The sequence below is a fragment of the Rattus norvegicus genome, chromosome 15 (genome assembly GCF_021556685.1).
Source record: "Rattus norvegicus strain SHRSP/BbbUtx chromosome 15, alternate assembly SHRSP_T2T, whole genome shotgun sequence".
Taxonomy (NCBI): domain Eukaryota; kingdom Metazoa; phylum Chordata; class Mammalia; order Rodentia; family Muridae; genus Rattus; species Rattus norvegicus.
This window is the reverse complement of record NC_141548.1, coordinates 56885181-56904347: the sequence shown is the minus strand read 5'-3', so window position 1 is coordinate 56904347 and position 19167 is coordinate 56885181. Positions and strand designations below refer to the sequence as shown.

At 42.3% G+C, this 19167-nt stretch overlaps 1 protein-coding gene across 6 annotated transcripts in view; it reads left to right on the top strand.

The window, feature by feature from the left end:
* Positions 1–19167, top strand: part of Cog3 (component of oligomeric golgi complex 3) — a 51245-nt gene that overhangs the window by 26862 nt on the left and 5216 nt on the right. For 5 of the 6 annotated variants that reach the window (XM_087586202.1, XM_087586201.1, XM_087586199.1 and 2 more), the window contains 8 exon segments: positions 411–516; positions 3408–3532; positions 5631–5720; positions 8112–8232; positions 10566–10654; positions 10763–10897; positions 14527–14602; positions 18412–18539. In XM_087586202.1, coding sequence (XP_087442328.1) covers positions 411–516; positions 3408–3532; positions 5631–5720; positions 8112–8232; positions 10566–10654; positions 10763–10897; positions 14527–14602; positions 18412–18539 — 870 coding nt within the window. 6 annotated transcript variants of the gene reach the window in all.

Sequence of the window (19167 nt, the reverse complement as noted above, 5' to 3'; positions counted from 1 at the left end):
GTTGCTCCACCCCAAGCTAAGGACTCTTGATACTTGGCTTTGCTCATGGCAAAGTATAAAGTATAAAAAAATGAAGTTAAGGCTTCTCTTCTACTTCGTTTTGTGTTTTATTTTTATAACTGACTGTTTTGAAGGAACAAGGATTTGTCTCATTGTTCTTTTTTTTTTTTTTTTTTTTTTTTGTTTTGGTGAATACAGAAGAGTTGACTTCATTATATCAAAGGGACATATGAGGCCTTACCATTAAAGGCTGAGGTGGTGATGATGAAGGAGTATTTCTACTTTGTAATGATACCATTGGATGATCCTTGAGTATTATAGGAGTTCCCAGAACATCTCTTCAGCTGGTCCAGATTGTAAAACGCAAAGAAAAATTGCACCTGAGTATTCTTTCTTGTTTCTCTATGTAGCAAATTGCACAGAGTTTAAAGGATGAACAGAAGAAGACACCTTCAGAAGCTTCCTTTTCAGATGTACGGTTAGAAGAAGGAGAGTCCAGTAGTTTAAGAAAGTCTGGTATGTTATGATGGCTTAACTTCTGTCATCCGTTCATTCAGTTAGTTAACCTCACTGTGGACTGTGTCTCTGACCTTCAGACTTTCTGGGGCAGACTGATAGATCCCAAATGTTATTCAGTAGAGTAAAATGCTCATGGCATATACTGGACGCTCCGAGACCATGAAGGGCTTTGGGGCATAGAAGTGGGGAAAGGCATATGCTGGGTGCAGGAGGCGGGGTTCAGTGTGAGGTATGGTGTCTGGAAGCTGGAGATGTTTTTATAGAGTGTGAGCAGGTCAGGTAAAGTCACGTACCACTCTTGGTGTAGTGGTCCTGAGTTGTATAAGAAAGCAGGCTTCAGAAACCATGGAGAGCAAGCCAGTAAGCAGCATCCCTCCCCAGCCTCTGCTTAAGGTGTCTGTCTTGAGCTCTTGCTCTGGCTTCCTTTAGTGACAGACTGTGACTTAGGAGCTGTAAGATTACATAGCCCCTTCCTCCCCTACGTAGGTTTTGGTTAGTGTATTACAGCAGCAAGGAAGCCAGCCAACAGGGAAGGATCTAGAACTGCCCTCTGTTGTTCAGCTGCTCTCCACTGAGCGTGTGAAATGTGGATAGTGTGGAGACCTGAAGGAAGGGGAGGGCCCAGGGCTCATGGAGAGAGTGATGTCAGATGAGTTGCCGGAGGACCATGGGTTTGCCCTCTCCTGCTATGGTTTGTGGCTATGCCAGGAGATTCTCCTCTGGTACAGCTAAATAGAGTAAAGAGTGAGCAGACAAGCTGGCTACAGCTCCTGATGGCCCAAGTCTTCCTTAGTACTTTTTAGTGCTTAATGTGAAGGAGGGACCCTACAGATAAAACTCTAGGGACTCTACTGCCTAAGTGTTCTTTGACCTCCCCCTCCCCCTCTCCCTCTCCCTCTCCCTCCCTCTCCCTCTCTCTCCCTCTCTCTCCCTTTCCCTTTCCCTCTCCCTCTCCCCCTCCCCTCCCCTTCCCTCTCCCTCTCCTCCCTCTCCATCAGGGTTTTGTGTAAACTAGGTTGTCTTTGAACTTCTGATCTTCCTGCCTCTACTTTCTGAATGCTGGGATTACTGGTTCACTCCGCTGTACTGCATTTGCAGTGCTGAGGGATGACATCCATGTCTTTGTGTGTTCTAGGCAAGGACTCCACTGGCTTTAAGAAATTTAAAATTAGATCGTAGATTGAGGAATGGCCTTATTGAAGGGATTAAAGATTATTCAAGTGTTACACAATTTTGAAAAAAGTATACCTTCAAAACTTTTATTATTTAAAGAGTTTTCCCCTCTATCTTTATTTTCTGTGTATGGATGTTTTCCCTACATCTGTGTTTGTATACCACATGCATATAGTGCCTTTGGGGCCAGAGAGGGCTTCAGAGCCTCTGGAGCTGGAGTTACAGAGGGTTGTGAGCTGCCATAGGTGCTGGGAACAGACTCAGGCTATAGAGGAGCAGCCAGTGCTCTTGACCACTGAGCCATCATACCAGCCCCTCTTCAGATTTTGAACAACCCAGATGCGGATTTTGGGTGGGGGAGCATGCATGTCTGTGTATCTCTCTGTACCCAGGCTGTCCTGGAAGTGGCTGCGTTTAAGGCTGGCCTCAAACTCAGGGTCCGTCTGCCTCTGCTTCTCAAGTGCTTGGGTTAAAGACGTGCCACCGCTGCTTGGCCACATCTAGATTTTTTTTTTTAAAAAGAAATAATGTTTACTTTGCAATATTACTAATTTATCATATACTTTATTATTGAAAAAGATATGTAGAGACTTAGATTTGAGACAGCATTATCATAAATGCACACAAACACACTTTTTTGGCAGGGTCTTATTGTCTTATTGCTCTCCTTGAAGGCTTGACAATTCTCCATCAGCCTCAAGTGGTGGCATTAAAGATATGTGCCCCGACACCAGGCAGCCAGACACTAAATGGTTAATGTCCTTGTTTTGCCCTCCAGTAGGATTGTGTCTCTCCAGAATGAGGACATCTCTCTTGTAACCACAGTAATGTGAGAATCAGCTCTTGCCTCAGAGATGTATACAAGCACCACCTTTGTGGTTGTTTTAAGTTGGGCTTTGGATACTGAAGTGACTGATTCTCTTGCTAAGGTATCCTGTTCAGGCACTCTCCGATGGCCAAAAACTGCTTTCTCTGACCTTTCCAATTGTGGAGACAGTTCTTATCATCTGAGAACTAGTGTACCAACAAGACCTGTTAAGTGTTAAACTCAGAACTGAAGGCAAGGTGCCAGACAAGCCAGCTTTGACCCATGTCCTGTTTAAGATGGCCGTGTTTTACCTGGCCTGGTGTAGTAACCTCCCTGGCTACTTGGGAGGCTGAGTGAAGAGGATCACAAGTTGAAGACCTGCCTAAACTACCAGTGAATTTAGGGCAGCATGAACAACTTAGCAGGATGCTGTCTCAGGATTTAAAAGGAGGGGAATGGGACTGTAGTGCAGTGCCTGTGTTTGCCCAGCATTGTGAGGCCTCGAGTCTAGTCCCTGTACTGGAAACATTAGCATTTTCTTCTCACTCTCTACCTTCATTGGTGTGTACTGCAAATAGATCTTCTAGAACCTGTTTGTGGTCCTCAGATATGCTGTTGATGTAGTCCATAAAGAGTATTGATCATAGTTTGTGAAGAACACTAGGGTTGAATGGTATTGAGCATCTGTGTACAGGTGGAATGTGTGTATCCATGTGGACTCCAGTTTTAAAGTCTTAACCCTTACTTATCACTGGTTTAGACTTCTAGGGTACTTTTATTAAACTTTAGTGGGGGAAAATTGGTGATAGCCAATGTAAATAAATAGTTTATAGCTGCCATGTGATTTACTGTATGACAGATATCTACAAGCCTGGAATATGTGTTTTTTTTTCCATTTGGGTTTTAGGTTCAACAGACTCCCTCAATCCTAGACCACAGACCACGATTTCTCCAGCAGATCTTCACGGGATGTGGTATCCCACAGTTCGAAGGACACTTGTCTGTCTCTCCAAATTATATAGATGCATAGATGTATGTGTGTGAATCCTTATATCTTTACTGTGACTTGTTTATTCTAGGATTTTCTTGGAATATTTTTAAGTTTAATCTACTTTAAGAGCCTGATGCAGTATTTTGTTGATATTCTTAGAGTTTTGATCTTTAGATATGGTGGTAATTTGAAGGTTAATCTATTTTAAGGGCTCCTTGAAACTGTGGGTAAATTTTAAATATGTGTTTATATTTGTGTCCCTCTGAGGACCAAGGCTGTAGTTTTTATCAAATTTTAAAGGAGTCTATGATCATGAATAAGTTTAAAATTACTAATTAATGTCTCTGCTTTAGTTTTTATGTGAAGAAAAGAGATGCAGGAATTTGAGGCAGTACGCTGAGATGCATTTAATAGTTAGCATTAAATGTGGCCACTGCAGTCTGTTTTTGTTGTTGAGACCAGGTCTTGCTAAGCAGGTGGCTGTAGTTGACCTTGAATCTGCAGGTCCCTGTGCTGGTATTTCAGGTGGGCACCACCATGCCTCATCCCTGTAAATTGGCTTTGCACTTAACTTTCGGCCAGCATCCTTAACAAGTAGTGTGAGGTTGCCCATGTTCCTAGCCATGAACTAAGTTTAGTTACTTCTGAAGTCAGCAGAACTTTTTTTAAAGCACCTTTTTAGACCTTGCATTGGTTTGAGAAACAGTTATTTTAAGCATGCTGACTTAATGATACAGTTTTATTCCCTACAGTGGTAGATTTGAATACATATTTGTTGCCAGTGGGTAATGTTTAGAGCAAAATAGTTGTATAGATTTGGTGATTTCAACTCTTTGTTTTTTAATTGATTATAATCCTACTGCATGTGAAGAGAAGTCATGTAACGAGTTGTTCAGACTCCTCTACTTTTTAAGAATATAGCTCAAAAGGAATAGGCGTGCCTAGCTCTGAAGTACAAATCTTTTTTTTTTTTTTTTTTGGTTCTTTTTTTCGGAGCTGGGGACCGAACTCAGGGCCTTGCGCTTCCTAGGTAAGCGCTCTACCACTGAGCTAAATCCCCAGCCCCCAAATCTTTTATTCATTTATTTTTTGTTTGTGTCTCCCCTGCTCCCCAGACAGTGTCTTCTATAGTCCAGGCTGGCCTCCTTCTTGATATTGTCACTGAGACTGTCCTGCCTTTTGATTATAGGCAGGTGCCACCAAGCCTGGCTCCACTGAATTGTACTTAAAATTTAAAATGTATATTTGATGTGTATACATGTTTTGCCTGCATATATATCTGGGCATCATGTGTATACTGTACCAGAGGATTATAGAGGAAGGCATCACAGATGAACCTGGAGTCATAGATGGTTGTGAGCCACTGTGTAGGTAGCTCAAACCTGGGGTCCTCTGGAAGAGCAGCCAGTTCTCTTAACCACGTAAGCCATCTCTCCAGCCCTCACTTACACGAATTTAACCAAATGCCTCAGAATGCTCTGTACTTTTCACAGTATTCTAAAATTTATATTTTTATATTTCAAAATATTTATTTATTTGGTCAACTTTGTCCTGTCGATTATGTTGTTTCCATTTTCTTCTGTTTAAAAGAAGATTTCAGAGAAGAGCCATGCATACAGATCTTCTCTAACTAAGTGTCTTCTCTAACTACCTGGATACATTTTTAGAAGATTCACTGAGAGTTTGTTTTATAGTTAATTTTGAGTTTAGAAGTAGCCTACTAGCTAGGTGTGGTGGTACACAATATTTATGGGAGTCTAGTACTAGGGAGTCTGAGGAAGGAGGGTCTGGAGTCTGAGGCCAGCATGCACTACATAGTAAGTTCTAGCACACTAACTGAGATTGTTCTGGAGTGGATATTCTGTAAGGTTAATCCTGCCTGCTTAATTGAGCCCTGTACCTCCCAGTGACCAGCACAGTGCTAACATGTTTAGTAAAGGACACATGAGCATTTCCAGACATGAGTACACATTACAGAGCCATGTGGTAGTCCTGAAAGATTGAATGGGCATAAAATATTTGAGGGAGAATGGTTTAAGTATGGAGGTAAACACTGTTCCCTGCTTTCATGGCTTTGCGCTTTCCTTTTTCTGTTTTGTCAACGACTACAAGGCTGATGTTTCTCTCTTCTTCCACCAGAGGGCGGTGTTCCAAGGATTATCACAGGAAGCCTTGTCTGCTTGCATACAGTCCTTGCTAGGAGCATCAGAGTCTATCAGCAAAAACAAGGTTTGATGAAGTGTTAGGTGAAAGTTTATTACTTGTAATAGTACTGTGCAACATGTCATTTATTTAGAGTCACAGAAATTTAAAGCTACTTAGCAGTAAGATTTGTTTGTTTAGTAGGAGAGAATTTAGAGACCCTTTGAAGGAAACTGGCATTTCATTATATGCTCACAGAAGATTGCACTAAGAGAGTCTACTTTGCTAATGTTCTAGGAATGGGACTGAGGGTCTAATGCTGTAGGAGAAAGATTCCTTGTTACTGCTTAGAGCCTGAGGAAGTGGTACTGCTGTTTCCCCAGAATACCAAGAAAGTGTGTTCAAGGAAACAACAGGCCATCATCCCTACAGTATTTTAAATAGTTGAATGGCTTTACCTGAAGGAAATCAGCCAGTTAGCTTCGATGTGACTTACAGTAGCTGCCGTGACCACATGGCTTATGGTTTGGAATCAGCACGGGCTCTGGGGCTGGAAGCTTCTGGTCTGTGCTTCTCCCTTGGCCTTACCAGGAAGTGGAGCCTGGACAGCAGCACTGCCCTCCTCACCTCTCCCAGGATGCCTGTGCCTGCAGAGAAGGAGCTCGGAGGGCACTGGTAGCACAGTGCGCCTGTGTTTGTAGTCTTCAAGCCGGTGCATTCCAGATCGACAGATTCCATTTCTAACTTCAAAACTTTAGATAATGGAGGAGAGTCTCCTGATGGAAGTTGTCCCTAGAGAAGCCTTTGTGGCTGTTTCTCCTCTTGTGCAAGGCGGCGAGAGAGAGCTCTACATAGGGATTAAAGGAGCATGGGACAGATGAGTTCTGGATAGGCAGAGCTAATAATGTTTGCAAGACTCATCTCTCACATTTTATGTTTGGTGAAATTTAGAACTCATGCCAAAGTCCCTGGTGGAGATGGTTAACTAAACTGGAACATGTTATGTATATGGAATATTACACAGCTGCTAAATGTAGAGATGTGAAACAATTAGTAATCATCACTTCACTGTATACGGACGTGTAAAGGATAACAGAAATAAGATACAGACTATGGCTTTATGTAGTAGAAATGCCATGGAGCACATGGGGGCTGGCTGAGCTCTGCCCTGATCCTACAGATTTATTATCCGTGGGCTTTGTACAGGAAGATGTTTCTCAGCTCATTGGGAGGAAAGGCTGACTTAACCGAAGATTCAGTCATGCACTGTGGCCTCTTATACCACTATCTCCTTTAAGCCCCTGAGCCTGCTGTACTTGCTCTCCACTGTCCCTTATGTAATTCTGTCTCCCACATGCTCTGAGTGTTAATGTCTGGAAACCTTCAGCTTGGTAAGCATCGTTAGCACATTTGTTTTTGTGGCTGAGATCTGTCATTTTTGCCTTTCAACTGAGGAGTGTTTTTAGTTTTTAAAAGGTAAATTATCACATACATAAATTGAGCACCCACTGTGTAGTAAATTAGATAGTACTATTTTCTTAAGTGACAGCGATTTTAATGAAGTCTACGTGACTCAGTTGCAGCTAGAACAAGTGTTTAGAGTGCGCAGCGTTTCTCGTTGGTGTGCTGCTGTGTCCCACCAGCCAGGTGAGCCGCCCGTACCCATGGCTGTCTCACGTGGTTGCGCTTCTTAGGAGTTGGTGGAGAGACTGAGAGCAGTCACTGCTTAGGAGTCCTCTTCCGTTTATGAAGGGTAACTTGATGTTTTCCTAACTTAATATGCAAACTTCATTAGAAATGTTTTCAACATAAAATTCGGCCTTGAGGAACACAAACTTTTATCACAAGGACTATAATTATTATTCTGACTTGGTCAGGTCAGAGCTCTGAGAGCCCCACTTCATTCAGTCCCAGGGCTCTTGAGGACAGTCCTGAGTTAGCAGAGGGCTTGTACAGGGCAGCCAGCACTCGGTGGGTGTCAGGTGCTCCAGGATGGGGTGCCGGGCCATTTCACACTTGGAGGCTCCTTTTGTACTGTGTCTAATATTTTGGATATCAAAACCATGTGGGCCAAATAGGGAAGGATGTCCTTCTATGAGAAGCGAAAAGGCTGTGAGTGAGCCAGTTCAGGCTCGTCCTTTGAGCGTCTCTGTGCTGCTCAGTGTGCCTCTTAGGTTGCAACATTTTTATTTTTTTAAACCTCTGGCCAAATTGAAAGTCTTCTCTTCCTAGCTTTTGTGTGGTTAGCTCTCTTGGATTCCCCTTAAGTAGAACAAGTGATAATGTTCAAAGTCTTAGCAAGATTTTCCAGAGAACTTTGACATGGGTCACGGTGGAGAGAGTTCATTGTACTGCAGAGAATTGTCACCTTGAGGCCGCAAATTTGCATAGATTTAATGTTGAATGATAGTGCCTTTTATATGTTCCTATTTTGGTTTAATCTGTGATAATATCCATTTCTTTTTTCTTATAATTTAGACTCAGATTGATGGACAACTTTTCTTAATTAAGCACCTTTTGATTCTTCGAGAACAAATTGCTCCATTTCACACTGAATTCACCATTAAGGAAATTTCCCTGGACCTCAAGAAAACTCGAGGTACTATGTTGTCCTGGCTGGCACAGTTGGGTGTGTTTGACCTGTCCAGATGTGTCAGCACAGGCTACAGGTTTATTTTATGTTCATCTGCAATTTCTTTTGCATGCTTTGCTTGCTAAGTATGTTACTTATTCATACTAAACTAAGCTGTCAGTATCCTAAGTACTTCTAATGTGTTGTATTTTCTTTATTAAAGGAGCTATATCTGAACATTTCCATATGTAATATAGTTTAACTCTCCTGGGCCCTTCCACATACTACCATTATAAGCAATTATAAGATGAGAATGACTATAATAAATTCCTATAAAATAAATAGCAAGTGTCATCAAGTTGGGGTTTACCTGAGTGCCTGAGAGCCAGGTTTTATTTCTGGCTCTTGTGTAAACTTGAACTGAGGAGTGGTTAACTTCAATAGCCCCTCTTTCTCCTGTGTAAAAGGAGCACAGTGACATCGTGTTACCTTCCTTGGTTTCTAAGATCATTAAGAGTGAAAATGAGCACAATGGTGTGTTACTGTGCTTAAGGTAACATCAAGTTGGGGATGGTTACTGTTAAGTAAGGTTGTGTGACATATGTCAATTCTGATTCATCTTGGGAAAGACGATTCATTTGTCTTAATTATTGTTATTGAACTTACAGATATTTTGGGGGGCGTGGTTCTAGACGGTTTCTGTGTGTAGCCCTGACTGTCCTGGAGCTCACTCTGTAGACTAGGCTGGCCTTGAACTCACAGAGGTCCACCTTGCTCCGCTTCCTGAGTGTTAGGATAAAGGTCTTGTGCCACTAGACTCAGGCAGAGTTAACAGATTTTGAAGAGATGAAAATACATACAAGTCAAGCTCTTGACTGTAAATTAAGGACACACCATAAATATCACAAGTTTTTTTTTTACAGTTTTTTTGTGAGCTCTGATTTTTTCTCAGTGATTTCCAGAGATTTAAGCTCTTATACCTTAAGCATTTGTTTGTGTAATGAGTTAACTTCACTCTTAATCTTGAGCTAACTGAAGGAATAGTGACTCATAATTTTCTGTGATTCAGAAATGCCAGCTAAAGAATCCCAAAGGTAGCAGCTTCTCGCTCCCCTGACACTGCTTCTCTGAAAGAGAGGATTTGATTTAGCTCAGCTGAGTTCCAGGCTGGCCTCCTCATGAGCCACATCAAAGCAGTGGGCCCCATGTTTGTCCCTGTGCTGTCATGTGACAGCTACAGCAAATGCCTTTTCATTTTGTAAAGCCCGTGGTATTTGTCATATAATTTGTCATTTTTATTTTTAAATAGCATCCAGGTTTTCTGGGCTTTGCTTTTAAAGAATGCCCAATGTTTTAAAAAAACATGTTTGCTCAAGGAGCTTCTGTCCCCAGCTCCTTGGTTGATTCCCTCCTTTTGGTGTGAGGTGTGAGAATGGTGCTTTTAACCACGTGGCGCTTGAGGCTGCTGATAGGGTGATAGGATGCTGCATGGTTCTTAACTCTCATCTCTTTCTAATCTGGATGCTGCTGCCACTTGGTTCTGCTCTAAGTCTGCAGAAAGAACTCAAGAAAATGAAGTGGACTAAGATTTTGGCAGGGATTCTTCCTACCATATAGTATGACGGTCATGCTCTTGCCACATGGTGACTCGGTTCTGTTCTCTGCAAAGAGTTTCTCCTGAGTACTAAATCTGATAGAGATTCCTTTTCATTCAGACCCAGTGCAAGGCAGTACTTACGACTGGGGGATAGAACAGGGCTGGGAGCAGTGCATGCTTTGTTTTTCCAGTGTGGTAAAGCAAAGCCATGGTCATTTAAAAACTGTCACTTGATAATACTTTCTGTCTTCACTCTTAAGTCTCTAACCTCTCATGACTAATGTTATATCTTATTGCATTTGAACATCAATGAGACCTTAGTACTTGCAGAGATTCTGGTTAGTCTGGAGGTTAAGGGGTAAATATGTCCTCTTGGTGTTTTCTTCTTGGCTGACACATTTCTTTATTCACTGCCATTCAAGCGAATAAATTTCTGTGCCAGCCAAGATCATAAAGAAGCTGGGTAAGTATGTGCATTTAAAAGAAATCTCTTAGCATCTAAAGGGGAAACAGTGAGACTTTGGATATTATCCCATTTTTTAAAAGGGTAAATGGATCATTGTGATCAATAGTAACTTTGTAGCTGTGGCTCTGCAGATGGCTGTGTGGCGTGTGCTTACTGAGCTCAGCTCACTTAGCCCTTCCCGGAGGGACCAGGTGTGGATGGATGCTCCCTGGGTGGCAGCAGTTGAGAACTAGTGTTGCACAGGGCTTCTCTGTTGAACCTGTACCTGTTCACTGGATGAGTAATTTTGTTTCACAGATGCAGCATTTAAAATCCTGAACCCTATGACTGTTCCGAGATTTTTTAGGCTGAATAGCAACAATGCCTTGATAGAGTTCTTGTTGGAGGTGAGAAGGACTCTGTTTCATTGGTGGTGGGAGCTAAGTGGTATTCTTTACATGTCTGGTAATTTCTAGGCACACGCAAACAGAAGGAAATTGTTGTATCTTTTTCAGGGAACTCCTGAGATCAGAGAGCATTATCTTGACTCTAAGAAGGACGTGGATCGGCACCTGAAGTCAGCCTGTGAGCAGTTCATTCAGCAACAGACCAGGCTATTTGTAGAGCCACTGGAGGAGTTCATGACAAAGGTGCAGACCTTCTAGAGCCCTTCTCTCTCTTTCTTAGCATAGTGGGCAGAGAGTGAGATTGGCTCTTACTGTGTCTGTCTGGGAAAGTTTCCCTGTCCCAGGGCTGGTTTGCAGCTCAGGTGTAAGCTCAGCAGTGTGCTGTTTTGAAGAACTGATACCGCCCCGCTGGTCCCAGCTGAGCCCTGCGTGGTGTTTTCTGCTGTCTACATTATAAGTCCTCCCTGTGGTGGCTGGACGCTGAGTTTGCTGAAATCAGCTCCTGTTTGGGGCCTGTGTGGCAGCAGTCCCAGTTTCTTCTTATTTCTAGTTTTTTGAGACAGGTCTCCAGTGTCAGGCTGTCTGTCATTGAACTTCTGGAGTAGCCAAGGATGATCTTGAATTTCTGCCCCACCTGCCATTCTCTCCAAGGAGCACATATACTGTGGTAACTGTTGATATACAGGTGGATATGAGGACATTCGGCTCAGATTGTCTTCTCTAAGGCTTTAAGAACTACAGTACAGTTTTCTTGTTCTAGAATACCACAGTATACATGTTGCATGAAGCTATTAAATAGGCCTTTGGCCTTTGACCTGTAGTAGGTGTAAAACAGTACTTGGAGTTGGGCGAGCTAGGCCTGCCCTTGTCTGCATATCCCAGCTGAAATCACCAGCGAGTCAGTGTCTTCTAGCCTCCTTTTTGAACATCTTTGTTGAGAGGTAGAGCATTCATCTGTCCTAGCCAGGACTGTTGTAAGGACTACATAAGACACTGTGTGAGGATTTTGTGGTTACAAAGCTCCTCAGAAGAGCTGTAGTAAAAGAAGACAAAACTGAACTAAAGATTTTGCTTTAGCAGAGTGTAAATCGGGGTGTTTTGAAGGAAGCATATTTTAGGCTGTGGCTGAGCTATGCTATTCCCTTCTGGTGGAGCCTGCCCATGCTACAAACTTATGTGTAAATCTTTTCTTGATAAAATTTTGCAAGTTTATGTTTATCCTTCCCTCTGAAGTGTTGCTAGTTTTCTTGGTAACTATAAATTTTTTTTTTGATGTAGTGCATATAATAGAATTTGACCTTGTAGATTGAATTCTTGCATTCAAGGAATTCTAACCTGGGAGGGATCTAAATAGAAACTACATCAAAGTTCAAGTGCTTAGAGTAGGGAGACAGGGAGAGCGTGGGTCTGCACTGGTCTCCAGGTCTGAAAGAGAGGGGCTAGTTGAGGAACGCTCATTCCTTCTGTCTCTGGCCTTCCTTGTTAGGAAACCTTCCCTCTGATCTAGGAAAACTTCTGAGGAAACGATCTTTGATTTGACTTAAAGAGAAGTAAATTATGCAGATAGTAGACAGACAGGGTGACTGTAGAAGTCTTTTGTTTTTTAAGCAACTTGCCCAGGCATGGTGGCACACGTTGAGGGAGAATTCTGTGGCTTGAATAAGGAATGGCCCCTGGAAGCTCATATAATTAAATGTTTAGTGATGCTATTTGAAATATTAGAAGGATTAGGAAGTGTGATCTTGTTGGGTAGGTGTGGCCTTGTTGAAGAAAGTGTGTCATTGGGGTTGGGCTTTGAAGTTTTAAAAGCTCACAAGTCCAGTGTCTCATTCTTTGCCTGTGCATCAGGATGTAGCTCTTAGCTACTCCTCCAGCACCGTGTCATGCCTGCTGCCATGATGATAACGGACTAGTCCTCTGAAACTGTAAGCCAGTTCCCAAATAAATGCTTTCTTTTATAAGAGTTGCCTTGGTCATGGTTTCTCTTCACAACAATAGAACAGTGACCAATATGAGAAGACTGTGAATTCAGTGTCACCCAGGGCCACAGAGTGAGTTCCAGTTCAGCCTGCGCTAAATAGCATGATGCTGCTGTTTTTCTTTTCTTTCTTTTTTTTTAAAAAGCACGTTATGTTACTAGGGAATTAGTGAGATCCTTGAACAATCCATGGAGTAGCAGGCAGTGGTTATTATTAAAATAAAACTCTTAGGGCTAGAAGAAGGTTAAAAATGTAGCTATTAGAAAAAAGTTAATAAACATTGTGTTCCTGTTTTTTGTTTTTTGTTTTTTTTCCTCTGAGATGAGACAAGACAGTAGACTGGGCTAGCCTTGAACTCACAGAGATCTGCCTGCCTTTGTCTTCTAAGTGCTGGGTTAAAAGCATGCACCATGTCCAGCTTGTATCTCCCCTTTTTTGTGTGTTTAAGACAGGGTTTCACTGTGTAACCCTGGCTGACCTGGAACTCACAGAATCTACCTGTTTCTGCCCCGAGTACTAGGATTAAAAAGTGTGTGCTACCTACCACATTCAGCCATATGTAATTTACTTTTAAAAGGTGCTTCTGAAAATGAAGACATAGAAGAAGTTGAGTGGAGGAGGTAGAGATGGGTGTGCGGCGGTCAGCGTGAGCAGAGGTCTAGACTGGTTCTGGATGGAAAGAAACTTGAGCAGGGCGAGCTAGAGAGGAGGGAAGTAACCTCGGTTACCATCCTCACGCGGCCCTGCCTGGCTGTTGTCTAAATGTACCCCTGTGGGGAGGCTGGCGTTGATGCTTTGGTTTTTATAGTAGCTTGGACACTCGCCCGTGTATTTCCATTAAAAAGTAGTTTGTGCTCACTCCCATCAAGTTTTTACCTAGACAGCCAGGTTGACGTATTTGTTTATTCTCTATGCTGCTGCAACAGGATGAAGAACACAAAAGGGACTTCCGCGTCTGTGTATATGACAGGGTTGGCCAAGTGTGCCTTGTAATGATACTTGAAAACCCTACTTGTCTGTTTGTTGTTGTTCTTGTTGTTTGTTGAGATAGGGGCTCTATAGCCCAGGCTTGCCTCAAACTCTAGTGCTTTATTCCTCAGCTTCCCAGATGCTGACTCTGCAGTAGTCTACCATATCCAACTGGATTTCTCTCTCTCTCTCTCTCTCTCTCTCTCTCTCTCTCTCTCTCTCTCTGTGTGTGTGTGTGTGTGTGTGTGTGAGAGAGAGAGAGAGTGTGTGTGAGAGAGAGAGAGTGTGTGTGCGTGTGTGTGTGTGTGTGTGTGTGTGTGTGGTGTTTGCGTGTCTGTGGGCCAGTGTGCTCATGTCTGCGTGAACATATGCCTATTGTGTGCCTTTCTGTGAGCCCAGAAGAGGGCGTCCTGTCTCCAGAAGCTGCAGTTACTATGTCAGCCTAGCCATTTAGATTAAAAACTTCAGTTTTGATGACATTTCCTATGCCTGTGATGTAGTTAATAAAGAGGGGAAAATCTCCATGTGAAGAGTGTCTGTGCAGTTGTGAAGGACACTTTCTAATGATAATAACTCAGTGTTAATTCAGTCTTTTTGGGAGTGACCTCTTTTTAAATTTGTATATTTTTGGTGAACTTTTTTCAGAGACTCTTTTCCTGAAAGGTCTCACTCAGGACGAACGCCCAATAAGGCTGTTTTGTTTTCGTTTGTTTTTCTCCCCAGAATAACACATATCTTGAACTCACAAAAGAAATTTTGTTTAAAAAAAATGTCTAGCTGTGAAAGCTTGTGAGAGTAGATGCAGCTTTGCTGGTATTGTGCCTGGTTACCAGTGCGCCTTATTTAATACCATGTGTCTTGAGAGCAGTCTATGTCTATTTGCTGTTGGTAAAACGAAACCTCTGCTTTTGTCTCCTCTACTAGGTATCAGCATTAAAAACCATGGCCAGTCAGGGAGGCCCCAAGTACACCCTCTCACAGCAGCCTTGGGCACAACCAGGTATTGGGATTTTACTCTCTTGGAGCTCCCTTTTAAGGATGTCATTAGGCTATGTCTCTGTAGCCTTTTCTGTGACGTCTGGGGCTTGGTTTCCTGCTTGCTTTGGGTTACCAGGTCTGGGTTAAAGCAGGGTTCAGCTTGGGGCTGATGGGCCTTACTTGGTCAACACTGCCTCCATCTGACAAGCGTTCACTCTAAGACAGGGGAACTTTTGGAAGTTTACTCAGTCACAAATAAAACATGGCTTACATTTCAGTGCTTTGCCACTGCAGACTTCTGTGTACCTGCTCTTCCTTGACTTTGGGCTTTAATGGGAACACGGCTGCATAGCTCAGAATGGCGGAAGGCACGCACTTACTTTCAGCACATGAAGGAATGGTGTCAGAATGAAGGAGTCTGTGGTTGGGTTTGGCAGGCAGCACCACTGCCTGCCTCTCACATCCTCTTGAGATCTCCCAGTCACTCTCCATACTTACGTTTCCTATTCGAAAGGCTTTTTTGTTTCTTTCCGGCAGGTGGGCTTTCTGCAGTGTTAGGTTTTAGACATTTAGAATCCCACCCCTTTGGGTTATTTTTGGCACATTTTTTTTTTAATTTTTATTTTTTTTTATTAACTTGAGTATTTCTTATATACATTTCAAGTGTTATTCCCTTTCCCAGTTTCCGGGCAAACATCCCCCTCCCCCCTCCCCTTCCTTATGGGTGTTCCCCTCCCAACCCTCCCCCCATTACAGTTTTTTAAATGGCATTTTCAGTCACCATTAACCAGAATAAATTTTGTTACATTGCTACTATGACCCACATTTAGACACTGAGACAGTGATGAAGGAGCAGGGTCTTCGTCGTGGAGAAGCTGTTTCTGAGTGGGAGACCTGCTTCTTGCTCTTCGTGAGAGATCCAAGAAGGCCTCTGCTTCTTGTCCATGAAGTTTGGCAACTACAGACAGCTAATCTGGAATCAGCTTTATAACACCGCTGGTTTTCCGTGGTGCAAGAAAGCCGTTTTCTGTTAGGTCCATGTTTTCTTTGAATAAAGGGATGATAGGCTCTTACACAGGTAACTTGTAAAGTCCACACAGCACGTTATCTACAGTTTGGCGAAGAAGTCATAAGGCATCTTTGAGAGATAGACTAGTTTGCAGGTAGGAAAATAAGAAGTACATTTCATTTTACAATTCTTCACAGGTCAGTTTTTAACACCATATATAATTTTTCATTGAAGCTGTCCTGACTCCAGAATTTTCAGTCATAAATGCCTTGGGTTAACTGAAGTTGAACTAAGAAGTAGATAGTGCTGTCTCTCGGGAAGATGTATGAATACAGAACAGACAGCAGTTGTTTTTGGAAGGAGGCGATAGACGCAAGTCTTTCACTTTCTCCATGATTTCAAACATTTCTCGTATCTGAGACTGACGTCTGTGGCATCTTTTAAAAACAAAGCACACTAGAATAGCATATTGTCCAGTGTGTCATTCTAACAACAGGCCACCATTTGTGGTGACTATGGGTCTTACAGTCAGGACACTCCGCAGTCCCTAGCCAGCATGGCTCTTGGAGACAATCTCTTGATGTTGAACTGGTTTGAGCCTGTGACTTAAGGTTTAGACTCCATCAGTGCTCATTTGGAAGTAGGAGCTGGTTTGCATTCTGAATGTTTATGTAAGTGGAACTTTGCATCTTTCTTAAAATAGAAAACACTGGCAAACAGGCACTGCATGTTAGTACAACTAAGCCTACTTGATGCACACCTGACTGTTGTTCTTTCCCTTCTGGAAAGATCCTTTCTCTTGAGGTAGGACCTGTGAGTTTTTGCAAGACTGGGTCCTAACAGTTCTGTGTTGAGGTATCCTGGGCTTCAGTTGTACTTAAATAAAAGGACAAAATGGAGGGGGACACTCTGTTTTGTCATTTAACTTTTTTTGGGGGGGGTTCTTCACTATCTTGTAAATATATCTTCTTCTCCTTTGGCCACCTTGCAAGTGTGGAGTTGGTTTTTCATGGTCTATAATGAGTAAAGGCCTTCCTGGACTGTCAGAGAGATTTATGTGCCTCTTGTGGTGGATCAAGGACAGCAGTCTAGAAATTGTTGGGCCCTCTCCCCTCAACTCCGGTTCTGGGGAGATTATGTCATGATAACCACACCCCAACAGAATGAGTTACAGATTAAGATGGCATTTTGTTAACTTAAGGTTGGAAATTCTTCTTTCTAAGAATTGATGGGTACTGTCCTCACTAGCCTGAGTGCCCACTTGGTGGTTACTGGGAGCCTCCAAGTTTGATTTAGTGACCCCTAAAGTATGTTAGTAACGATGGAACCAGAACTCAGGGATGAAGCACCTGGAAGGAGCCTCCATTTATTTAATGAAAAGTGAGTAGTTCCTGAGAGCACTGGTGCTTTCCTACTGTGTTTTTTTGTCCAGACTTCTGTCAGCTAAACTTTTTTATGTAAGATGGATTGACCCGTGGGAAAAACTTACTGTTCTGCACCTGCAAACTAGTCTCCTTGAAGATAGCCATGCTTGTAGCATCTGTCCCCAACAGTTTTATATGTGCACCAACACACATGGACTTGATTATTCAGATGAGATTGTACCATCCCCATTGTCGGCACCTGGGTGTTGTGTGGCTCTGACACGTGTGCCCAGCTGTTCAGTGTGTACACACACTTCACCACACCATGAGTCTCTCACCTAGGTTATTAATGAATACACTTACTGTTTCACTTTGGTTTCCCATAAACTCTTAAGTAAATGATTTATATACATGTGTGTATTTTGTTGATATTTACATGGCATAACCTTCAGTAATTAAGTGAAGGGTTTATTTTCAGTCTTTCAGGATATTGTCTAACATGCCTTCAGGTTGAACCATTTTATATCCCATGAACACCTGAAGAAGATAGACTATCCCTCAGTACCTGTGGAGTTCCATTTGATTTGATTTTGAGACAAACCACCCAGGCTTGTTTCAAACCCATCCTCTGCATTTCTGGGATTGCAAGTCCATGCCTGGCCTGTTGTCTTTTTTTTTTTTTTCCTTTAAATATCTTTTATTTGAACCAAAGGATACAGAAGGCTGTTTACCTCTTTCTCTACACCTTCTCAAACATGGAGCTCTGCATCCTTTTGCCAGTGTTTCACTGGTTTATTTGTTTTGACTTTTGAGTGAGGCTGAACATTGTAGAAATTATGCGGCTACCTAGGTAATTTCCTCTTGTTTATTTCATTCAGATGACTGACTACACTTACTCTATATAGCCCCTTCAGGTGCTATACTTGGGGTGTAGATATTTTTATTAAAAACACCTGGGATTTATTTTCTGTCTGGTAAGGAAGTATAAGAATGTAATAAATGGATGTATAGTTCTGCTTCAACAGGGATAGATGAAAGTCTAACTGGTCAGAGAGACATGCCTGGGAGTTAGTTCTGCACATCCAGAGGCTTGGTTCTTATTAATTAACTCCTACTGCTTCTCTAAAAATACCTTAAGAAGTTTTTAAACCTTATTTTTTTTATTTCCACATTCCAGAGGCACAAATTACAGCCCTCTGAATGAACATCCTGAATCTTGCTAGGGGAATTTTGGCCACATTAGCCCTGTGGCTTAGAGTTTGTGTGTAGCATATACTTAATGAATGTTTATGGGGCACATGATCAAACTTTCTAGATAAGATATAGGGATGAGATTCTGTGAGGTTTTTGTTGTTGTTGTTGCTGCTGCTATTTTTCAGTATTCCCCACTGATTTAAAATGGCAATTTTTCTCCCCCGCCTCCTTTTTGTGACACTAACAAGGGTTATTTCTTTGCAGCGAAGGTCAACGACCTTGTGGCCACTGCTTACAAGACAATAAAAACGAAGCTGCCGCAGACATTGAGAAGCATGTCTCTGTACTTGTCCAATAAGGACACGGAGTTCATCTTGTTTAAGCCTGTCAGGGTGAGTGGATGGGAGTTTGCTGTCTGGTGACCTAAAGTGTGCTTTTCTTACCATGGAGTTCTCGCCTATAGACATTGCAGAGTGTTAGCGATGTGGATACTGTCTGTGATCTTAGAGGCCTCAGCCTGACCCATCTGGTTATATCGTATTCCTTGTCCATGTTGTCGTAATATTTTTGTTCATTTTGAAAGTAGAAATTAATAAATAAGTCAAAAAGTAGATCTGCACATTGCACTGTGGCCCAACCCTTGGGAGAGCAGCATTTCAGAATTTATGCCCCGTTTTACCAGTGAGTAGAGGAAATAAATGGCTTGCAACAGCCACCAAGGGATTACGTGTCAGAGCAGATTTAAGACTCATAACTTCCAGTTCGTGTTGAGTTCACGGCTTTACCCAAGGCATGGTTGATTTTTTTTTTTTAAAGTGCATTTTATGTGTCTTGAAACTTTATTATCTTTTGTGTAAGAAATTGCTGAAGACTTATTACTCTCAGGGGGAGGGGATAAGATATATGAGAGTTTAATGTTTCCAGGAATTATCCGATAAGTCTTCATCAGGTTGTGCTAGCATGTAAGATATTAAAGTACAAATTATATGTCTTTGGTAATCTCATAAAAATATATTTCCT